The sequence below is a fragment of the Xenopus laevis genome, chromosome 6S, assembly GCF_017654675.1.
Source record: "Xenopus laevis strain J_2021 chromosome 6S, Xenopus_laevis_v10.1, whole genome shotgun sequence".
Classification (NCBI taxonomy): Eukaryota; Metazoa; Chordata; class Amphibia; order Anura; family Pipidae; genus Xenopus; species Xenopus laevis.
The window spans coordinates 136,986,885-137,003,429 of NC_054382.1; the positions used below are offsets into that span (position 1 = coordinate 136,986,885).

A 16,545-nucleotide genomic window follows, 5' to 3' on the forward strand; every position below is an offset into this window, starting at 1 on the left:
CTGCACACCCAGTAGTCCAGGGGTTCATCGCTCCTCAGAGTGTCGATATCTGCAGTTAATGCCAGGTAGTCCGCTACCTGCCGGTCGAGGCGTTCTTTGAGGGTGGATCCAGAAGGGTTGTGGCGCTGCCTTGGACAGAAAAACATTTGCATGTCTGACGTTACAGACTGGCCAAAGGGCTTTGTCCTTGCAGGTGTGCTCGTGGCAGGATTACTGGCACCTCTGCCCCTGGAATGTTGATGAGTTCCTGAAGTGACATCACCCTTAAAAGCATTGTACAACATGTTTTGCAGGCTGGTTTGTAAATGCCGCATCTTTTCGGACTTGTGGTATGTTGGTAACATTTCTGACACTTTATGCTTGTACCGAGGGTCTAGTAGCGTTGCGACCCAGTACAGGTCCTTCTCCTTAAGCCTCTTGATACGGGGGTCCTTCAACAGGCATGACAGCATGAAAGACCCCATTCTCACAAGGTTGGATGCAGAGCTATCCATCTCCGCTTCCTCATTATCAAGGACTGCATCATCCACGGTCTCCTCCCCCCAGCCACGTACAAGACCAGGGGTCCCCAAAAGGTCACCACTAGCCCCCTGGGAAGCCTGCTCCTGTTGGTCCTCCTCCTCCTCCTCCACAAAGCCACCTTCCTCCTCTGACTCCACTTCTGGCACCTCTCCCTGCGTTGCAGCAGGTGCCTGGGTTCGTTCTGGTGATTCCGACCAGAAATCGTGCGCTTCCAGCTCCTCGTCACGCTGGTCTACAGCCTCATCTGTCACTCGTCGCACGGCACGCTCCAGGAAGAAAGCGAAGGGTATTAGGTCGCTGATGGTGCCTTCGGTGCGACTGACCATATTTGTCACCTCTTCAAAGGTCGCATGAGCCTGCAGGCATCGCGCATAAGCACCCAGTAACGGGGGAAAAAAATCCCCAGCTCTGCAGATCCAGTCCTACCACCCAGTTCAAAAAGGTACTCGTTGACGGCCCTTTGTTGTTGCAGCAGACGTTCCAACATAAGGAGCGTTGAATTCCAGCGAGTCTGGCTGTCAGAAATCAAACGCCTGACTGGCATGTTGTAGCGCTGCTGAATGTCAGCAAGGCGTGCCATGGCTGTGTAGGAACGTCTGAAATGGGCCGACACCTTTCTGGACTGGGTGAGAACGTCCTGGAATCCTGGGTACTTGGAGACAAAACGTTGGACTATTAAATTTAACACATGTGCCATGCAGGGCACATGTGTTAAATTGCCCAGTCTCAACGCTGCCAACAGATTGCTTCCATTGTCACACACCACTTTTCCGATCTGCAGTTGGTGTGGGGTCAGCCACCGATCGGCCTGTGACTGCAGAGATGACAGGAGTACAGATCCGGTATGGTTTTTGCTTTCCAGGCACGTCATCCCCAAGACAGCGTGACAACGGCGTACCTGGCACGTCGAATAGCCTAGGGGGAGCTGGGGGTGCACAGGTGTGGAGGAGGAGAAGGAGGACCCAGCAGCAGAGTAAGAAGAAGAAGAGGAAGAAGACGAGGTAGAGAGCGATGGAGGAGTAGAGGTGGTGGCAGAACCGCGTGCAATCCGTGGCGGTGACACCAACTCCACTGTTGTTGTTGAGCTACCCATTCCCTGCTTCCCAGCCATTACCAAGTTCACCCAGTGGGCAGTGTAGGTGACATACCTGCCCTGACCATGCTTGGAGGACCATGCGTCAGTAGTCATATGGACCTTTGGCCCAACACTAAGTGACAGAGATGCGGTAACTTGGCTCTGCACATGTTGGTACAGGTGTGGTATTCCCTTTTTAGAAAAAAAATTGCGGCTGGGTACCTTCCACTGCGGTGTCCCAATTGCTACAAATTTGCGGAAGGCCTCAGAGTCCACCAGCTGGTATGGTAAAAGCTGGCGGGCTAAGAGTGCAGACAAGCCAGCTGTCAGACGCCGGGCAAGGGGGTGACAGTCAGACATTGGCTTCTTACGCTCAAACATGGCCTTCACAGAAACTTGGCTGGTGGCAGATGACTGGGAATGGGAACAGGTGGTCAAGGTGGAAGGCGGAGTGGAGGGTGGTTCAGACGGGTCAAGGAGAGCAGAGGTAGAGCAGTAAGATGCTGGACCAGAAGGAGTGTGGCTTTTAGTTTGCCTGTTGCCTTTGAGGTGTTGCTCCCAAAGTGCTTTGTGCTTGCCGCTCATGTGCCTTCGCATAGAAGTTGTACCTATGTGGCTGTTGGGCTTACCAAGGCTCAGTTTCTGACTGCACTCATTGCAAATTACAATGCTTTTGTCAGAGGCACACACATTAAAAAAATCCCACACTGCTGACTTTTTGGAAGTGTGCGATCTGGCGGTAACAGTAGAAGTTGGCGGCATTGGCGGCAATGGCGGGTGCGTTGGCCGGCTGAACACAGGTGCCGATACATGTTGTTGCCCTACTGATCCCTGCGGGCTGTCCTCCCTGCTTCTTCTAAGTCTTATTCTCCTACTGCCTCTCTGACTCTCCGTCTCTCCATCTGAACTACCCTCCTCTTTCTCTCTTCTACTAGGCACCCACAAAACATCAATCTCCTCATCATCATTCTCCTCAGATGCATCAATTTCTTCTGACACATCACAGAAGGAAGCAGCAGCGGGGACCTCCTCCTCATCACTCATTATGTCCATCTCTATCGTGTTCTCTGCCAGAATTAAATCTGGTGTAACGTCCTCATCTCCTTCATCTTCTTCTGGCAATAATGGTTGCGCATTACTCAGTTCAAGAAACTCATGGGAAAATAACTCCTCTGACTCCAGTGAAGAAGGGGCACCGGTGGTGGAGGAAGTGTTACGTGGGGTGGCCATAGCAGTGGAGGATGAGGAGGATGTTGTGGTAAAGTTAGAAACGGTAGAGGATGGGGTGTGCTGTGTAAGCCAGTCAACTACCTCTTCAGCATTTTGGGAGTTCAGGGTCATTGGCTTTTTAAAACTGGGCAATTTGCTAGGGCCACAGGATTGCATAGCAGCACGGCCCCTAGCACGGCCTCTGCGTGGCGGCCTGCCTTTGCCTGGCATTATTTTTAAAAAAACAACAACAACAAAAACTCAGTTGGTTTTTCTGGAAACGATAATACACACAGCTAGATGGCAGTTTGAAGAAAACAGTGTGCAAATAATGCCTACAAGATCAACGTATACACTACTACAGCGGTGGATACGGATTACGTAAAATATATGAATGCTGCTTGAAAAAAAGTAACTCAAGTGGTTTTTCTAGAGACGATAATATTATCAATATTTAGACAAAATGTGAACAAGCTCACACAGCTAGATGGCGGTTTGAAGAAAACACTGTGCAAATAATGCCTACAAGGTCAACGTATACACTACTACAGCGGTGGATACGGATTACGTAAAATATATGAATGCTGCTTGAAAAAAAGTAACTCAAGTGGTTTTTCTAGAGACGATAATATTATCAATATTTAGACAAAATGTGAACAAGCTCACACAGCTAGATGGCGGTTTGAAGAAAACACTGTGCAAATACTGCCCACAAGATCAACGTATACACTACTACAGCGGTGGATACGGATTACGTAAAATATATGAATGCTGCTTGAAAAAAGTCACTCCGGTGTTTTTTCTGGAGACGGTAATATTATGGATATTTAGACAGAATGTGAACAAGGTCACACAGCTAGATGGCAGTTGGTTGAATAACACACTGGGCAAAAAATGCCTACAGGGCAAATAATGCCTAAAAGGTCAATTTATACACTAATACAGCGATGGATACGGATTACGTAAAATATATTATGGCTGCTTGAAAAAAGTCACTCCGGTGTTTTTTCTGGAGACGGTAATATTATGGATATTTAGACAGAATGTGAACAAGGTCACACAGCTAGATGGCAGTTGGTTGAATAACACACTGGGCAAAAAATGCCTACAGGGCAAATAATGCCTAAAAGGTCAATTTATACACTAATACAGCGATGGATACGGATTACGTAAAATATATTATGGCTGCTTGAAAAAGTCACTCCGGTGTTTTTTCTGGAGACGGTAATATTATGGATATTTAGACAGAATGTGAACAAGGTCACACAGCTAGATGGCAGTTGGTTGAATAACACACTGGGCAAAAAATGCCTACAGGGCAAATAATGCCTAAAAGGTCAACTTATACACTACTACAGCGGTAGTAAAATAAAAAAAAGTAAAATAAAAAAAAATGAATATTAAAAAAAAAAATTAAAGTTGGTGCTGCTGAACTACTAGGAGCAGCAGATTAGCACACCAGTCCCACTCCCCAACACTGCTAGACTAATAGCACTGGGCTCTTATAGTAGTAGTAGTAGTAGTAGTAAAACAACAAAAAAATAAATAAAAGCAGTCCTTACAAGGACTACTGTTATTGCAGCAGTCAGCAGATGAGATCAGAAGCAGGACAGCTGCCCACTGCAGCTACATACAGAGCACTGCAGTAGAAGGTAGATTACTAGCCAGCAAAGCTACCTAAGCTAAAATGTCCCTCAAACCCCTGCAGACTTCTGTCCCTCCAATAACAGAGCAGTATCAAAACGATTACTAGCCCAGCAAACTTTCAACTGTCCCTGAAATCACTAACAGGCAGCAGCTCTCTCCCTACACTATCTCTTCAGCACACACAGGCAGAGTGAAAAAACGCTGCAGGGCTTCGGTTTTTATAGGGAAGGGGAGTGGTCCAGGGGAGAGCTTCCTGATTGGCTGCCATGTACCTGCTGGTCTGGGGTGAGAGGGCAAAAAAAAGCGCCAACAATGGCGAACCCAAAATGGCGAACGTCGCGCGACGTTCGCGAACTTCCGGCGAGCGCGAACACCCGATGTTCGCGCGAACAAGTTCGCCGGCGAACAGTTTGCGCCATCTCTAGATATGATCACTATATATAAATATACAAGGGACAGTAATGAAATAGAGAAAGTACAGAGAAGAGCGGCAGAAAGAGACCTGAGGTGGCTGTAGACATTTCTGCCCCATCCGGGCTCGAATTTCGGTGAATTGCTTCAGAGGGAGCTCTGCACATTGGCCGGATACACCTGACAAAGGTGAGGATTTATTCATCCCACCAGACATGGAATATGAATATGGCTTCTTGCACATAGTTACAGTATTAAAGGGGAGACTAAGGAATGATGTGTTTCATACCTCTAAATCCAGCCCAGGAGAAGGATTCAATGCTTGGATCAGGCAATGGTGAATCTTTTTCAGGTTTTTAAGTTGTCCTTTAGGAAGCCAAATATTCAAAGTTTGCAGGATGTCAGAGCGCATGGGATGGCCGAGCTGTAAGAGTCCCTGTAGTAGTCGGGATATAAACTCAGCCTCACATACACAGTGCAGCTCTTCCTGAAAAAGCCAACATTGAATTATTTCTATGTACATTTTATTCCAGAGGAGCCTCAAGCCATTTGGCCTCCACCCACTTACATCTCTGACCCAACCTCTCGTACAATTAAGGCCATTATTTCTTTTTTAAGAAACGTCTCTTTCACTGCCCCAAGTATAATACTGCATGGGATAAAGTTGTCCAGTACTCTCCAGTAGCAAACATCTCCAGTTCATATTTTATATACCACTAAATATAGTAGAAATAAAGCCCGGAATTCAAGTTTGGCTTTATAGATATTTAGTTGACAGTGGTTTCCACTTTCATCACCTTTGCTTCAGGGAAAATATCAGTGAACCAGGACTCCTGTATGAACTGCAGTATGAAGGGCGGTATTGGTTGGGCCACCACACATTGCTCTTCAGAGGATTCTCTTTGTGGAGGTTCCTCTGGTGAAGGGCTTTGGGGCCTTTCTAACTGTACAGGCTCAGAAGAAAATGTTGGTAGAGGACGGTCTAAGATTTCAGGTGACATAGGAATGGCAGCTTCCATAGGACTCAATGTTCCCTTCTGTAACTGAATGAGGAGCACAAGGAGAAAGTTGTGTTAAGCTAAGAGACCAGCTGTTGTTTGCTATACATGTGTGTGTATATATATATATGCGCCTAAGGGTAGCATACCATAGGCATGTCCCTTATCCCAAAAGATTTGACTTTGCCACCTTAGGAAGGAAACCAGTACACCTGTTGATGCCCTGGAGGTATCAGTGTGTTCTTCATAATCTGGAATACTGTATCTGAGGCATTGGAGGCAAGATCCCTATCAGAAATATGAATATGATACCCATTGGAAGCAGCAGTCCTGCCCCACAAATAAAAGAACTACATGGATAGTTACTTTATACCACAAAAGAGAACACCAAAGCAAAATGGATTAACAGTAAGTTGATAGTATGCCTTTACCCACCACCAGAAGCTTTACAGTATGGGGAATATTGTTACCTCTGATGAAGGTGACTTTGGTCGCATCTGTGGTATCTGAGAAGAAAATCGCCTCTGAAAAGAAACAGATATAGAAATGGATCCATTTTCCCTAACTCTATTTCCATTTCATTCGTTCATAACTCCTTTGGGCTTTAACAGTTCCCTTTTCCTTATTTATCACTCCCTTGGGCTTTATCAGTTCCATTATCTTATCACTTTCTTGGGCTTTATTAGTTCCTTTCCTTTACATATCACTTCATTGGGCTTCACCAGTTCCCTTTTTTTTCCTTATCATTCCCTTGAGCTTCACCAATTCCCTCTCCTTTACTTCCTTGGGCTTCACCAGTTCCTTCCCTTTCCTTATCACTTCATTGGGCTTCACCAGTTCCTTCCCTTTCCTTATCACTTCATTGGGCTTCACCAGTTCCTTCCCTTTCCTTATCACTTCATTGGGCTTCACCAGTTCCTTTGCTTTTTTTTTATCACTTAATTGGGCTTCATCAGTTCCCTTTCCTTGTCATGTCATTGGGCTTCATCAGTTCCCTTTCCTATCCTTATAATTTCATTGGTCATTGGGCTTGACCAGTTCACTTTCCTTTTCTTATCACTTCATTGAGTTTCACCGTGTCCCTTTTCTTTCCTTATCACTTAATCCTTCTCTGTACCATGGTATAAATAGGGATCTTCCAAATATATCATTTTTTTATTCAAATGCCGAATTCAAGCACAGGATACACAGTAGATAGCAAATAAGTACTACTATAGTTTATATAAAGAAGCTGTTGTGTAGCCATGGGGGCAGCCATTCAAGCACAGGATACACAGTAGATAACAGATAAGTACTACTATAGTTTATATAAACAAGCTGCTGTGTAGCCATGGGGGCAGCCATTCAAGCACAGGATACACAGTAGATAACAGATAAGTACTACTATAGTTTATATAAACAAGCTGCTGTGTAGCCATGGGGGCAGCCATTCAAGCACAGGATACACAGTAGATAACAGATAAGTACAACTATAGTTTATATAAACAAGCTGCTGTGTAGCCATGGGGGCAGCCATTCAAGCACAGGATACACAGTAGATAACAGATAAGTACTACTATAGTTTATATAAACAAGCTGCTGTGTAGCCATGGGGGCAGCCATTCAAGCACAGGATACACAGTAGATAACAGATAAGTACTACTATAGTTTATATAAACAAGCTGCTGTGTAGCCATGGGGACAGCCATTCAAGCACAGGATACACAGTAGATAACAGATAAGTACTACTATAGTTTATTTAAACAAGCTGCTGTGTAGCCATGGGGGGGGCAGCCATTCAAGCACAGGATACACATTAGATAACAGATAAGTACTACTATAGTTTATATAAACAAGCTGCTGTGTAGCCATGGGGGGGGCAGCCATTCAAGCACAGGATACACAGTAGATAACAGATAAGTACTACTATAGTTTATATAAACAAGCTGCTGTGTAGCCATGGGGGCAGCCATTCAAGCATAGGAACACAGTAGATAACAGATAAGTTCTGAAGAATCGCACAGAGCTTATCTGATATCTGCTGTGTATCCTATGCCTTTTCTCCTTTTCCAGCTTTGAATGGCTGCCCCCATGACTACACAGCAGCTTGTTTATATAAACTATAGTAGTACTTATCTGTTATCTACTGTGTATCCTGTGCTTGAATGGCTGCCCCCATGGCTACACAGCAGCTTGTTTATATAAACTATAGTAGTACTTATCTGTTATCTACTGTGTATCCTGTGTTTGAATGGCTGCCCCCATGGCTACACAGCAGCTTGTTTATATAAACTATAGTAGTACTTATCTGTTATCTACTGTGTATCCTGTGCTTGAATGGCTGCCCCCATGGCTACACAGCAGCTTGTTTATATAAACTATAGTACAGGTTCTAAAGCAAATACACCAGTTTTACTAATTTATATTTTCATTACTTTAAAATGCTTTAATTTTTTGGTGTTACTGTTCCTTTAAGTGCAAGTGCTGCTGGGAATGAAGGGAACCCTGGAACTACCCCTGGTTAGGAGGCGGCACTTGGGGTTTAAAGTGCCACTGATTGTGGGGGAAATGCAGAAGAGTAAATGCGCTTGTGGTTATAAATCCCATTGGTCCCACTAACTAATGGGCAAATCCCACAGCAATGGTGGATCCAGTGGATTCCGAGTTACACCTGGGTACCTGGGCTCTCAGAGTCTTCCTTCGGGTCACTGCTGGGAGGGGGGGCAGGGGAAGATGAGGGGTTTCTTTCTCAGTCTCACGGAGCTCCAAGTTATCAACCTGTGAGATTCTCAGTTGGAGTCTCTCTTCCTCCTCTAAATCTTTCATTTCTTCAGTCGTCTCCTGCTCATACTCTTTCCTCACCTCCTTCCCATGTTCAGGCACTGGGAGCTTTGTCTCTCTCTGAATGTGATTAGATTCAACATTATTTATATGAAACGCAAACATTTCCACCAGACCTTGTATTGAATGCCCTGGAAACGCTCTGACCCAGTCATCAAACTGCCCTCAGTAGAAATATATTTCTCTTTTGTATCTGGGGCACAAAGAGGAATTGATGGTGGAGCAGCCAGTAGAGCCATTGCTTTGCCCTTAGACCTATGGCCAGAGCTCATGTATGTTCTGTCATGTGACTCAGCAGCCAAGTATAGTGGTACTATGTCAGGGTTATCTGTCCTAAAGAGAAAAGTATTGGAGCCTGTTGTGTGTTATTCTGCTCAGGGAAATTGGGTCAGATTGGACCAACACTAACCGTATGGACTGACCAGCCTTCTCTATGGCTAAACTTACAGTGACTTATATAGAGACTTTGGGCTGTACCTTTTAGGCAGAGGGGGTATTTGCTGCACAAATGGAAATGGGCTTTTCCCATTCGAATCGAACTTTGGGACAACAAACAAAGCCCCTCCCAAAATAAAGCAAAAGAGCACTTATGTACCACCTCTGTACCACTTATGTACCGCCTATGTATAACTTATGTACTGACTATGTACCACTTATGTACCGCTTATTTATCAATCATGTACCGCCTATGCACCACCTCTGTACCACTTATGTACCACCTACTGTATGTACCACTTATGTACCACCTACTGTATGTACAACTTATGCACCACCTCTGTACCACTCATGTACCACTCATGCACCACCTCTGTACCACTTATGTACCACCTACTGTATGTATCACTTATGTACCACCTACTGTATGTACCACTTATGTACCACCTCTGTACCACTTATGTACCACCTACTGTATGTACCACTTATGCACTGACTATGTACCACTTATGTACCGCTTATGTATCAATCATGTACCGCCTATGCACCACCTCTGTACCACTTATGTACCACCTACTGTATGTACCACTTATGTACCACCTACTGTATGTATCACTTATGTACCACCTACTGTATGTATCACTTATGTACCACCTACTGTATGTACCACTTATGTACCACCTACTGTATGTACCACTTATGTACCACCTCTGTACCACTTATGTACCACCTACTGTATGTACCACTTATGTACCACCTACTGTATGTACCACTTATGTACCACCTACTGTATGTATCACTTATGTAACACCTACTGTATGTACCACTTATGTACCACCTACTGTATGTACCACTTATGTACCACCTACTGTATGTACAACTTATGCACCACCTACTGTATGTACAACTTATGCACCACCTACTGTACCACTTATGTACCACCTACTGTATGTACAACTTATGCACCACCTACTGTATGTACAACTTATGCACCACCTACTGTACCACTTATGTACCACATACTGTATGTACCACTTATGTACCACCTACAGTATGTACAACTTATGCACCACCTCTGTACCACTTATGTACCACCTATGCACCACCTCTGTACCACTCATGTACCACTCATGTACCACCTCTGTACCACTCATGTACCACTCATGTACCACCTCTGTACCACTCATGTACCACTCATGTACCACCTCTGTACCACTCATGTACCACCTCTGTACCACTCATGTACCACTCATGTACCACCTCTGTACCACTCATGTACCACTTCTGTACCACTTATGTACCACTCATGCACAACCTCTGTACTGCATTTTCCTATAATGAGCATTACAAATAATACTTGTGTTGGAAATGTGTTCTGTCAATTCTTCCAATTAAAAAACAAAATAGTAATATGAGGAAACAGTGTGCCAAACTCCTCTTATAAACAGAACCAATGGTTCAAATATAGATAATGAGCTCTGCATAAACAACATCAAACCAGGTTACATCTCTACATTCCAAGCGTATGTAGGAAAATCCCTAGGAATTTGTTCCAAATCTCACTTTGATTTAGCTTGGACCTTCCAGCCGCTGCTCCATCCCCCTCCCCCACAGCTTGGGAACAATTATCAAAGAGATGAAATAAGTTGGTGTTGGGGGCAGAGAATAGTTGTACTTGGGGGTACTGGGGGTCTTACCTGTGTCACTAGTCCTCCCCATTCAGTTTCTTGAGCTTCTTCTTCTTCATCTTGTTTTGATTGTGGAAAAAACTGCAGAACCGCCGAGTTGGGGACATTCTACAAGTACAAATCCCATCTCCTCAGCCACCAACATCAGATATAAAACAAATCCAGTTTTGTCTAGATGAGAAATGGGGGTCACTGACCCCAGCTGCCAAAAAGCCTATTGCTTGGTGAGGCTCTAATACTATTGTTACTGTTTATAGTCATATGATTTTCAGTTGTGACACAGAAGTGTATTTGTAGCCTCTGCGTTTGCCACATTCAGAAACTCATTGAATTGTTTATTTGTTGTTTATTTATTGTTTATTTATTGTTTATTTATCATAAACAAAAAAAACAGCCTTTCTTGCCCGTTGCACAATGAAACCCACAAATCGCACATTTACCTTCAGTCCTTTGGAGAGGGGTATAACAGGGTTCTGCCCAAATGCCCCACTGCCTCCCACAGCAACATAAGGGGGTCTGTGAGTCTGGGGGTCGGGAGCCGTGAGTGAATCTTCCCCATCACTGGGATCCATCTCAGGAATCTGCAGCAAAGCAACAGGCAACAGCGATGAGAGATGGAGAACATTGTGCTCATTCCCCTGTGTCTGTGTGTGAGGGAGACGGGACATGGGGGGCACAGGGGGTACAGGGGGTTATACAACTGCCAACAAGAGCTAACCAATCCCAACTTGTCTTTCCCCATAACTGATCCCTTCCATTCCTTTATCAGCTTAGTCGCTCTTCTCTGTACTTTCTCTATTTCATTACTGCCCCTTATATATTTATATATAGTGATCATATCCCCTTATATATTTATATATAGTGATCATATCCCCTTATATATTTATATATAGTGATCATATCTCCCTTATATATTTATATATAGTGATCATATCCCCCTTATATATAGTGATCATATCCCCTTATATATTTATATATAGTGATCATATCCCCTTATATATTTATATATAGTGCTCATATCCCCCTTATATATTTATATATAGTGATCATATCCCCCTTATATATTTATATATAGTGATCATATCCCCTTATATATTTATATATAGTGATCATATCCCCTTATATATTTATATATAGTGATCATATCCCCCTTATATATTTATATATAGTGATCATAGCCCCTTATATATTTATATAAAGTGATCATATCTCCCTTATATATTTATATATAGTGATAATATCCCCTTATATATTTATATATAGTGATCATATCCCCCTTATATATTTATATATAGTGATCATATCCCCTTATATATTTATATATAGTGATCATATCCCCTTATATATTTATATATGGTAATGATATCCCCTTATATATTTATATATAGTGATCATATCCCCTTATATATTTATATATAGTGATCATATCCCCCTTATATATTTATATATAGTGATCATATCCCCTTATATATTTATATATAGTGATCATATCCCCTTATATATTTATATATAGTGATCATATCCCCCTTATATATTATATATAGTGATCATATCCCCTTATATATTTATATATAGTGATCATATCCCCTTATATATTTATATATGGTAATGATATCCCCTTATATATTTATATATAGTGATCATATCCCCTTATATATTTATATATAGTGATCATATCCCCCTTATATATTTATATATAGTGATCATATCCCTCTTATATATTTATATATAGTGATCATATCCCCTTATATATTTATATATAGTGATCATATCCCCTTATATATTTATATATAGTGATCATATCCCCTTATATATTTATATATAGTGATCATATCCCCTTATATATTTATATATAGTGATCATATCCCCCTTATATATTTATATATAGTGATCATATCCCCTTATATATTTATATATAGTGATCATATCCCCTTATATATTTATATATGGTAATGATATCCCCTTATATATTTATATATAGTGATCATATCCCCTTATATATTTATATATAGTGATCATATCCCCCTTATATATTTATATATAGTGATCATATCCCCTTATATATTTATATATAGTGATCATATCCCCTTATATATTTATATATAGTGATCATATCCCCCTTATATATTTATATATAGTGATCATATCCCCTTATATATTTATATATAGTGATCATATCCCCTTATATATTTATATATGGTAATGATATCCCCTTATATATTTATATATAGTGATCATATCCCCTTATATATTTATATATAGTGATCATATCCCCCTTATATATTTATATATAGTGATCATATCCCCCTTATATATTTATATATAGTGATCATATCCCCTTATATATTTATATATAGTGATCATATCCCCTTATATATTTATATATAGTGATCATATCCCCCTTATATATTTATATATAGTGATCATATCCCCTTATATATTTATATATAGTGATCATATCCCCTTTAACTGTCTCTTCTCCAGTGTAACCAATCCCAACTTGCCTTTCCCCATAAGCAAGACTTTCCATTCCCTTTACTGGCTTGGTTGCCTTTCTTTAGACTTTGAAGCCCAATGCTGTCTGGCATATTCTGGGTGGGACATTACATTTTGTTCTATTCCTCTCATACATTATTTTGAATCTCTTTCTGTCTTGAAATAAAAATGTCAGAGAAAATATTTTGAGTGTAGAGTTTGCTATTCGGTACAATGAGAGAATGGGTTGAGGGTGTGAATACTTTTGCAAGGCAATGTATTTAGTGGAGTCGTGAGAATTTAGTCGAGTTCCAGTTGATGGTCCCTGTGATGCACACACTGACTCAAACACAAGGAGAAAGTGATTACACCCAGGGCCCCGGCATTACAAAGAAGTACTTGGTCCCACTGGGAATATTGTTCAATACTTCATACCTGGATGCTGGGCTTCTCCTTGTAGAGTTGCAGTAGATATCGCTTCATGGCCTCGGCCTTGGTCTCCCGGCTTGATCTGATTTTCTTGCTTGGTTTTACTTTCCCTTTCATTAGAAGGAGCAGCTCCTGATCTCTAGCTAAGAGAAATGCTTGCTCCTAAAAGTGTCAGACAAGACCAGCGTGAGATGGTTCTCTTGGTGGCAACTAAGACCATTGGTCCTTCTTCTCACCTCATTTTGTTCCCTGATCCTGTCCTCCTCTGTGTGATCCTTCTTTAATGTACATGAAGAAACTTCATTCCTTTGGATCAGACAAAGCAAGAAGAACATTGATCAGAGAGAATTCCTGCAGAGCTACATGTGAGATAAAGTCAATGTAAAAGCTTGTGAGTATTATGGGGAGCAGTAAGGTTTCTAGAGCATGTGAGTATTAGGGGTAAGGGTTCTAGAGCATGTGAGTATTAGGGGTAAGGGTTCTAGAGCATGCGAGTATTAGGGGTAAGCGGGTCCGGACTGAGAATTAAAATAGGCCCTGACATTTCAGGTACACAGTGGCCCAATCAGCCCACATAGAGGCCCAAACAGCCCCCATCAGCCCACCAAATGCTTACTTCTATGGGACTTTATAGCAGCCCCTCTGGCATTTGCCAGAAGCCACAGATTGCCAGTCCGGGCCTGGGGGTAAGGGTTCTAGAGCATGTGCGTTTTAGGGGTAAGGGCTCTAGATCATGTGAGTAATGTTCCCTCTAATTTTTAACTGGCCGTGTGAGCAAAAAAAAACTGGTGTGTGCAACATTATAAGGCACATTTATCAAGGGTCGAATTCATGTGAGTTTTTTTAAACCCCCTTGAATTCGAATATTTTCGAAATTCGACTGGTGAGTTATTGAAAATAAAAATCGAATTTCTACAACTTCAAGTGGATCACCGTACCAGAGGCCACCCCTTTAGACTAGAAGAAAAGAACTTTCATTTGAAGCAACGTAGAGGGTTCTTCACAGTCAGGACAGTGAGGTTGTGGAATGCACTGCCGGGTGATGTTGTGATGGCTCATTCAGTTAATGCCTTTAAGAATGGCTTGGATGATTTTTTGGACAGACATAATATTAAAGGCTATTGTGATACTAAACTCTATAGTTAATATAGGTATGGGTATATAGAATTTTAATTAAAAGTAGGGAGGGGTGTGTGTATGGGACTGGGTTTTCATTTGGAGGGGTTGAACTTGATGGACTTTGTCTTTTTTCAACCCAATTTAACTATGTATGTAACTATGTAACTAACTATGTATGTAACTTGGACAAATTTTACCTGACCCGAAAACTTGAATCGAATTTGATTTGAATTCGACCAAACTCAATTCAAAATTTTTCTTCGGAAACATCTCCAAATTGGTCACTGGATCTCTCCCATCGACTTATACAGTAATTCAGCAGGTTTTAAATGGCCAGACTTTGATAAATCTCGAAAATCGAATATAATTTTTTTTTAAGAAACTTCAATCAAGTTTGGAGAAATCCCTAGTGGAATAGTTTTGACTATAATTTTTTTTTTTGAAAAATACAATTTTTAAATTCGACCCTTAATAAATCTGCCCTATGTGTTTTTACACAAAATTCTTTGTTCGCACCACAATGTATTGTGTGAGCTGGTCTGAAAATGTATGTGTACATCTTACTGGGAACAGTGCGTATGAGTATTAGGGGTAGCAGTAAGGGTTCTGGAGCATGTGGGTATTAGGGGCAGCAGTAAGGGTTCTGGAGTATGTGCGTATTAGGGGCAGTAGTAAGGGTTCTGGAGTATGTGGGTATTAGGGGCAGCAGTAAGGGTTCTGGAGTATGTGCGTATTAGGGGCAGTAGTAAGGGTTCTGGAGTATGTGGGTATTAGGGGCAGCAGTAAGGGTTCTGGAGTATGTGCGTATTAGGGGCAGTAGTAAGGGTTCTGGAGTATGTGGGTATTAGGGGCAGCAGTAAGGGTTCTGGAGTATGTGGGTATTAGGGGCAGTAGTAAGGGTTCTGGAGTATGTGCGTATTATGGGCAGTAGTAAGGGTTCTGGAGTATGTGGGTATTAGGGGTAGCAGTAAGGGTTCTGGAGTATGTGGGTATTAGGGGCAGTAGTAAGGGTTCTGGAGTATGTGGGTATTAGGGGCAGTAGTAAGGGTTCTGGAGTATGTGGGTATTAGGGGTAGCAGTAAGGGTTCTGTAGCATGTAAGTAGCAGGGGTAGCAGTAAGGGTTCTGGAGCATGTGGGTATTATGGGTAGCGGTTAGGGTTCTGGAGCATGTGGGTATATGGGGTAGCGGTTAGGGTTCTGGAGCATATGAGTATTAGGGGTAGCAGTTAAGGTTCTGTAGCATGTGGGTATTAGGGGTAGCAGTTAGGGTTCTGGAGCAGGTGGGTATTAGTATAAATTAGCCATGGATTAGTGTAAGAATGGGACCTTAAAGGCAAAGTGTGAGCACTAGAGAGGGGCTTCCTGACATCCTCAGAGAGCGACTGCAACACTGATCCCTGAACTGGAACTGGGGCTCCATCCTCCTGTGAAGGGGGTTCAGTCGTCGGTATCTGCAATGGAAGAAGGTGAGACAGTTGTAGGTCTAAGGAATCAGCATTAACTATTAATATGTTCTAGATCAGTCCAGCCTGGTGTCAGGGCCCCCTAGTTAAACGATATAGTTGTAAGGATAGTTAGAGCAGCAGATACATTGTGTACATTGGGGGTACATGGAGGGTACATTTGGTGTACATGGAGGGTAAATTGGGGTACATTGTGGGTACATGGAAGGTACATGGAGGGTACATGGAGGGTATATTGGGGACACATGGAGGG

The 16,545-nt window shown here is 42.3% G+C and overlaps 1 protein-coding gene across 1 annotated transcript in view; it reads right to left on the bottom strand.

Moving 5' to 3' along the window:
- LOC108695493 (WD repeat-containing protein 97) overlaps positions 1-16,545 on the bottom strand; it is a 41,477-nt gene that overhangs the window by 7,255 nt on the left and 17,677 nt on the right. Inside the window, exons 10-18 of the mRNA XM_018224048.2 lie at positions 16,156-16,280; positions 13,946-14,015; positions 13,716-13,871; positions 11,246-11,386; positions 10,815-10,913; positions 8,521-8,742; positions 6,333-6,386; positions 5,662-5,907; positions 5,154-5,351 (exon numbers count right to left, since the gene is read on the bottom strand). Coding sequence (XP_018079537.1) covers positions 5,154-5,351; positions 5,662-5,907; positions 6,333-6,386; positions 8,521-8,742; positions 10,815-10,913; positions 11,246-11,386; positions 13,716-13,871; positions 13,946-14,015; positions 16,156-16,280 — 1,311 coding nt within the window. The remainder of the gene's footprint in view (positions 1-5,153; positions 5,352-5,661; positions 5,908-6,332; positions 6,387-8,520; positions 8,743-10,814; positions 10,914-11,245; positions 11,387-13,715; positions 13,872-13,945; positions 14,016-16,155; positions 16,281-16,545) is intronic.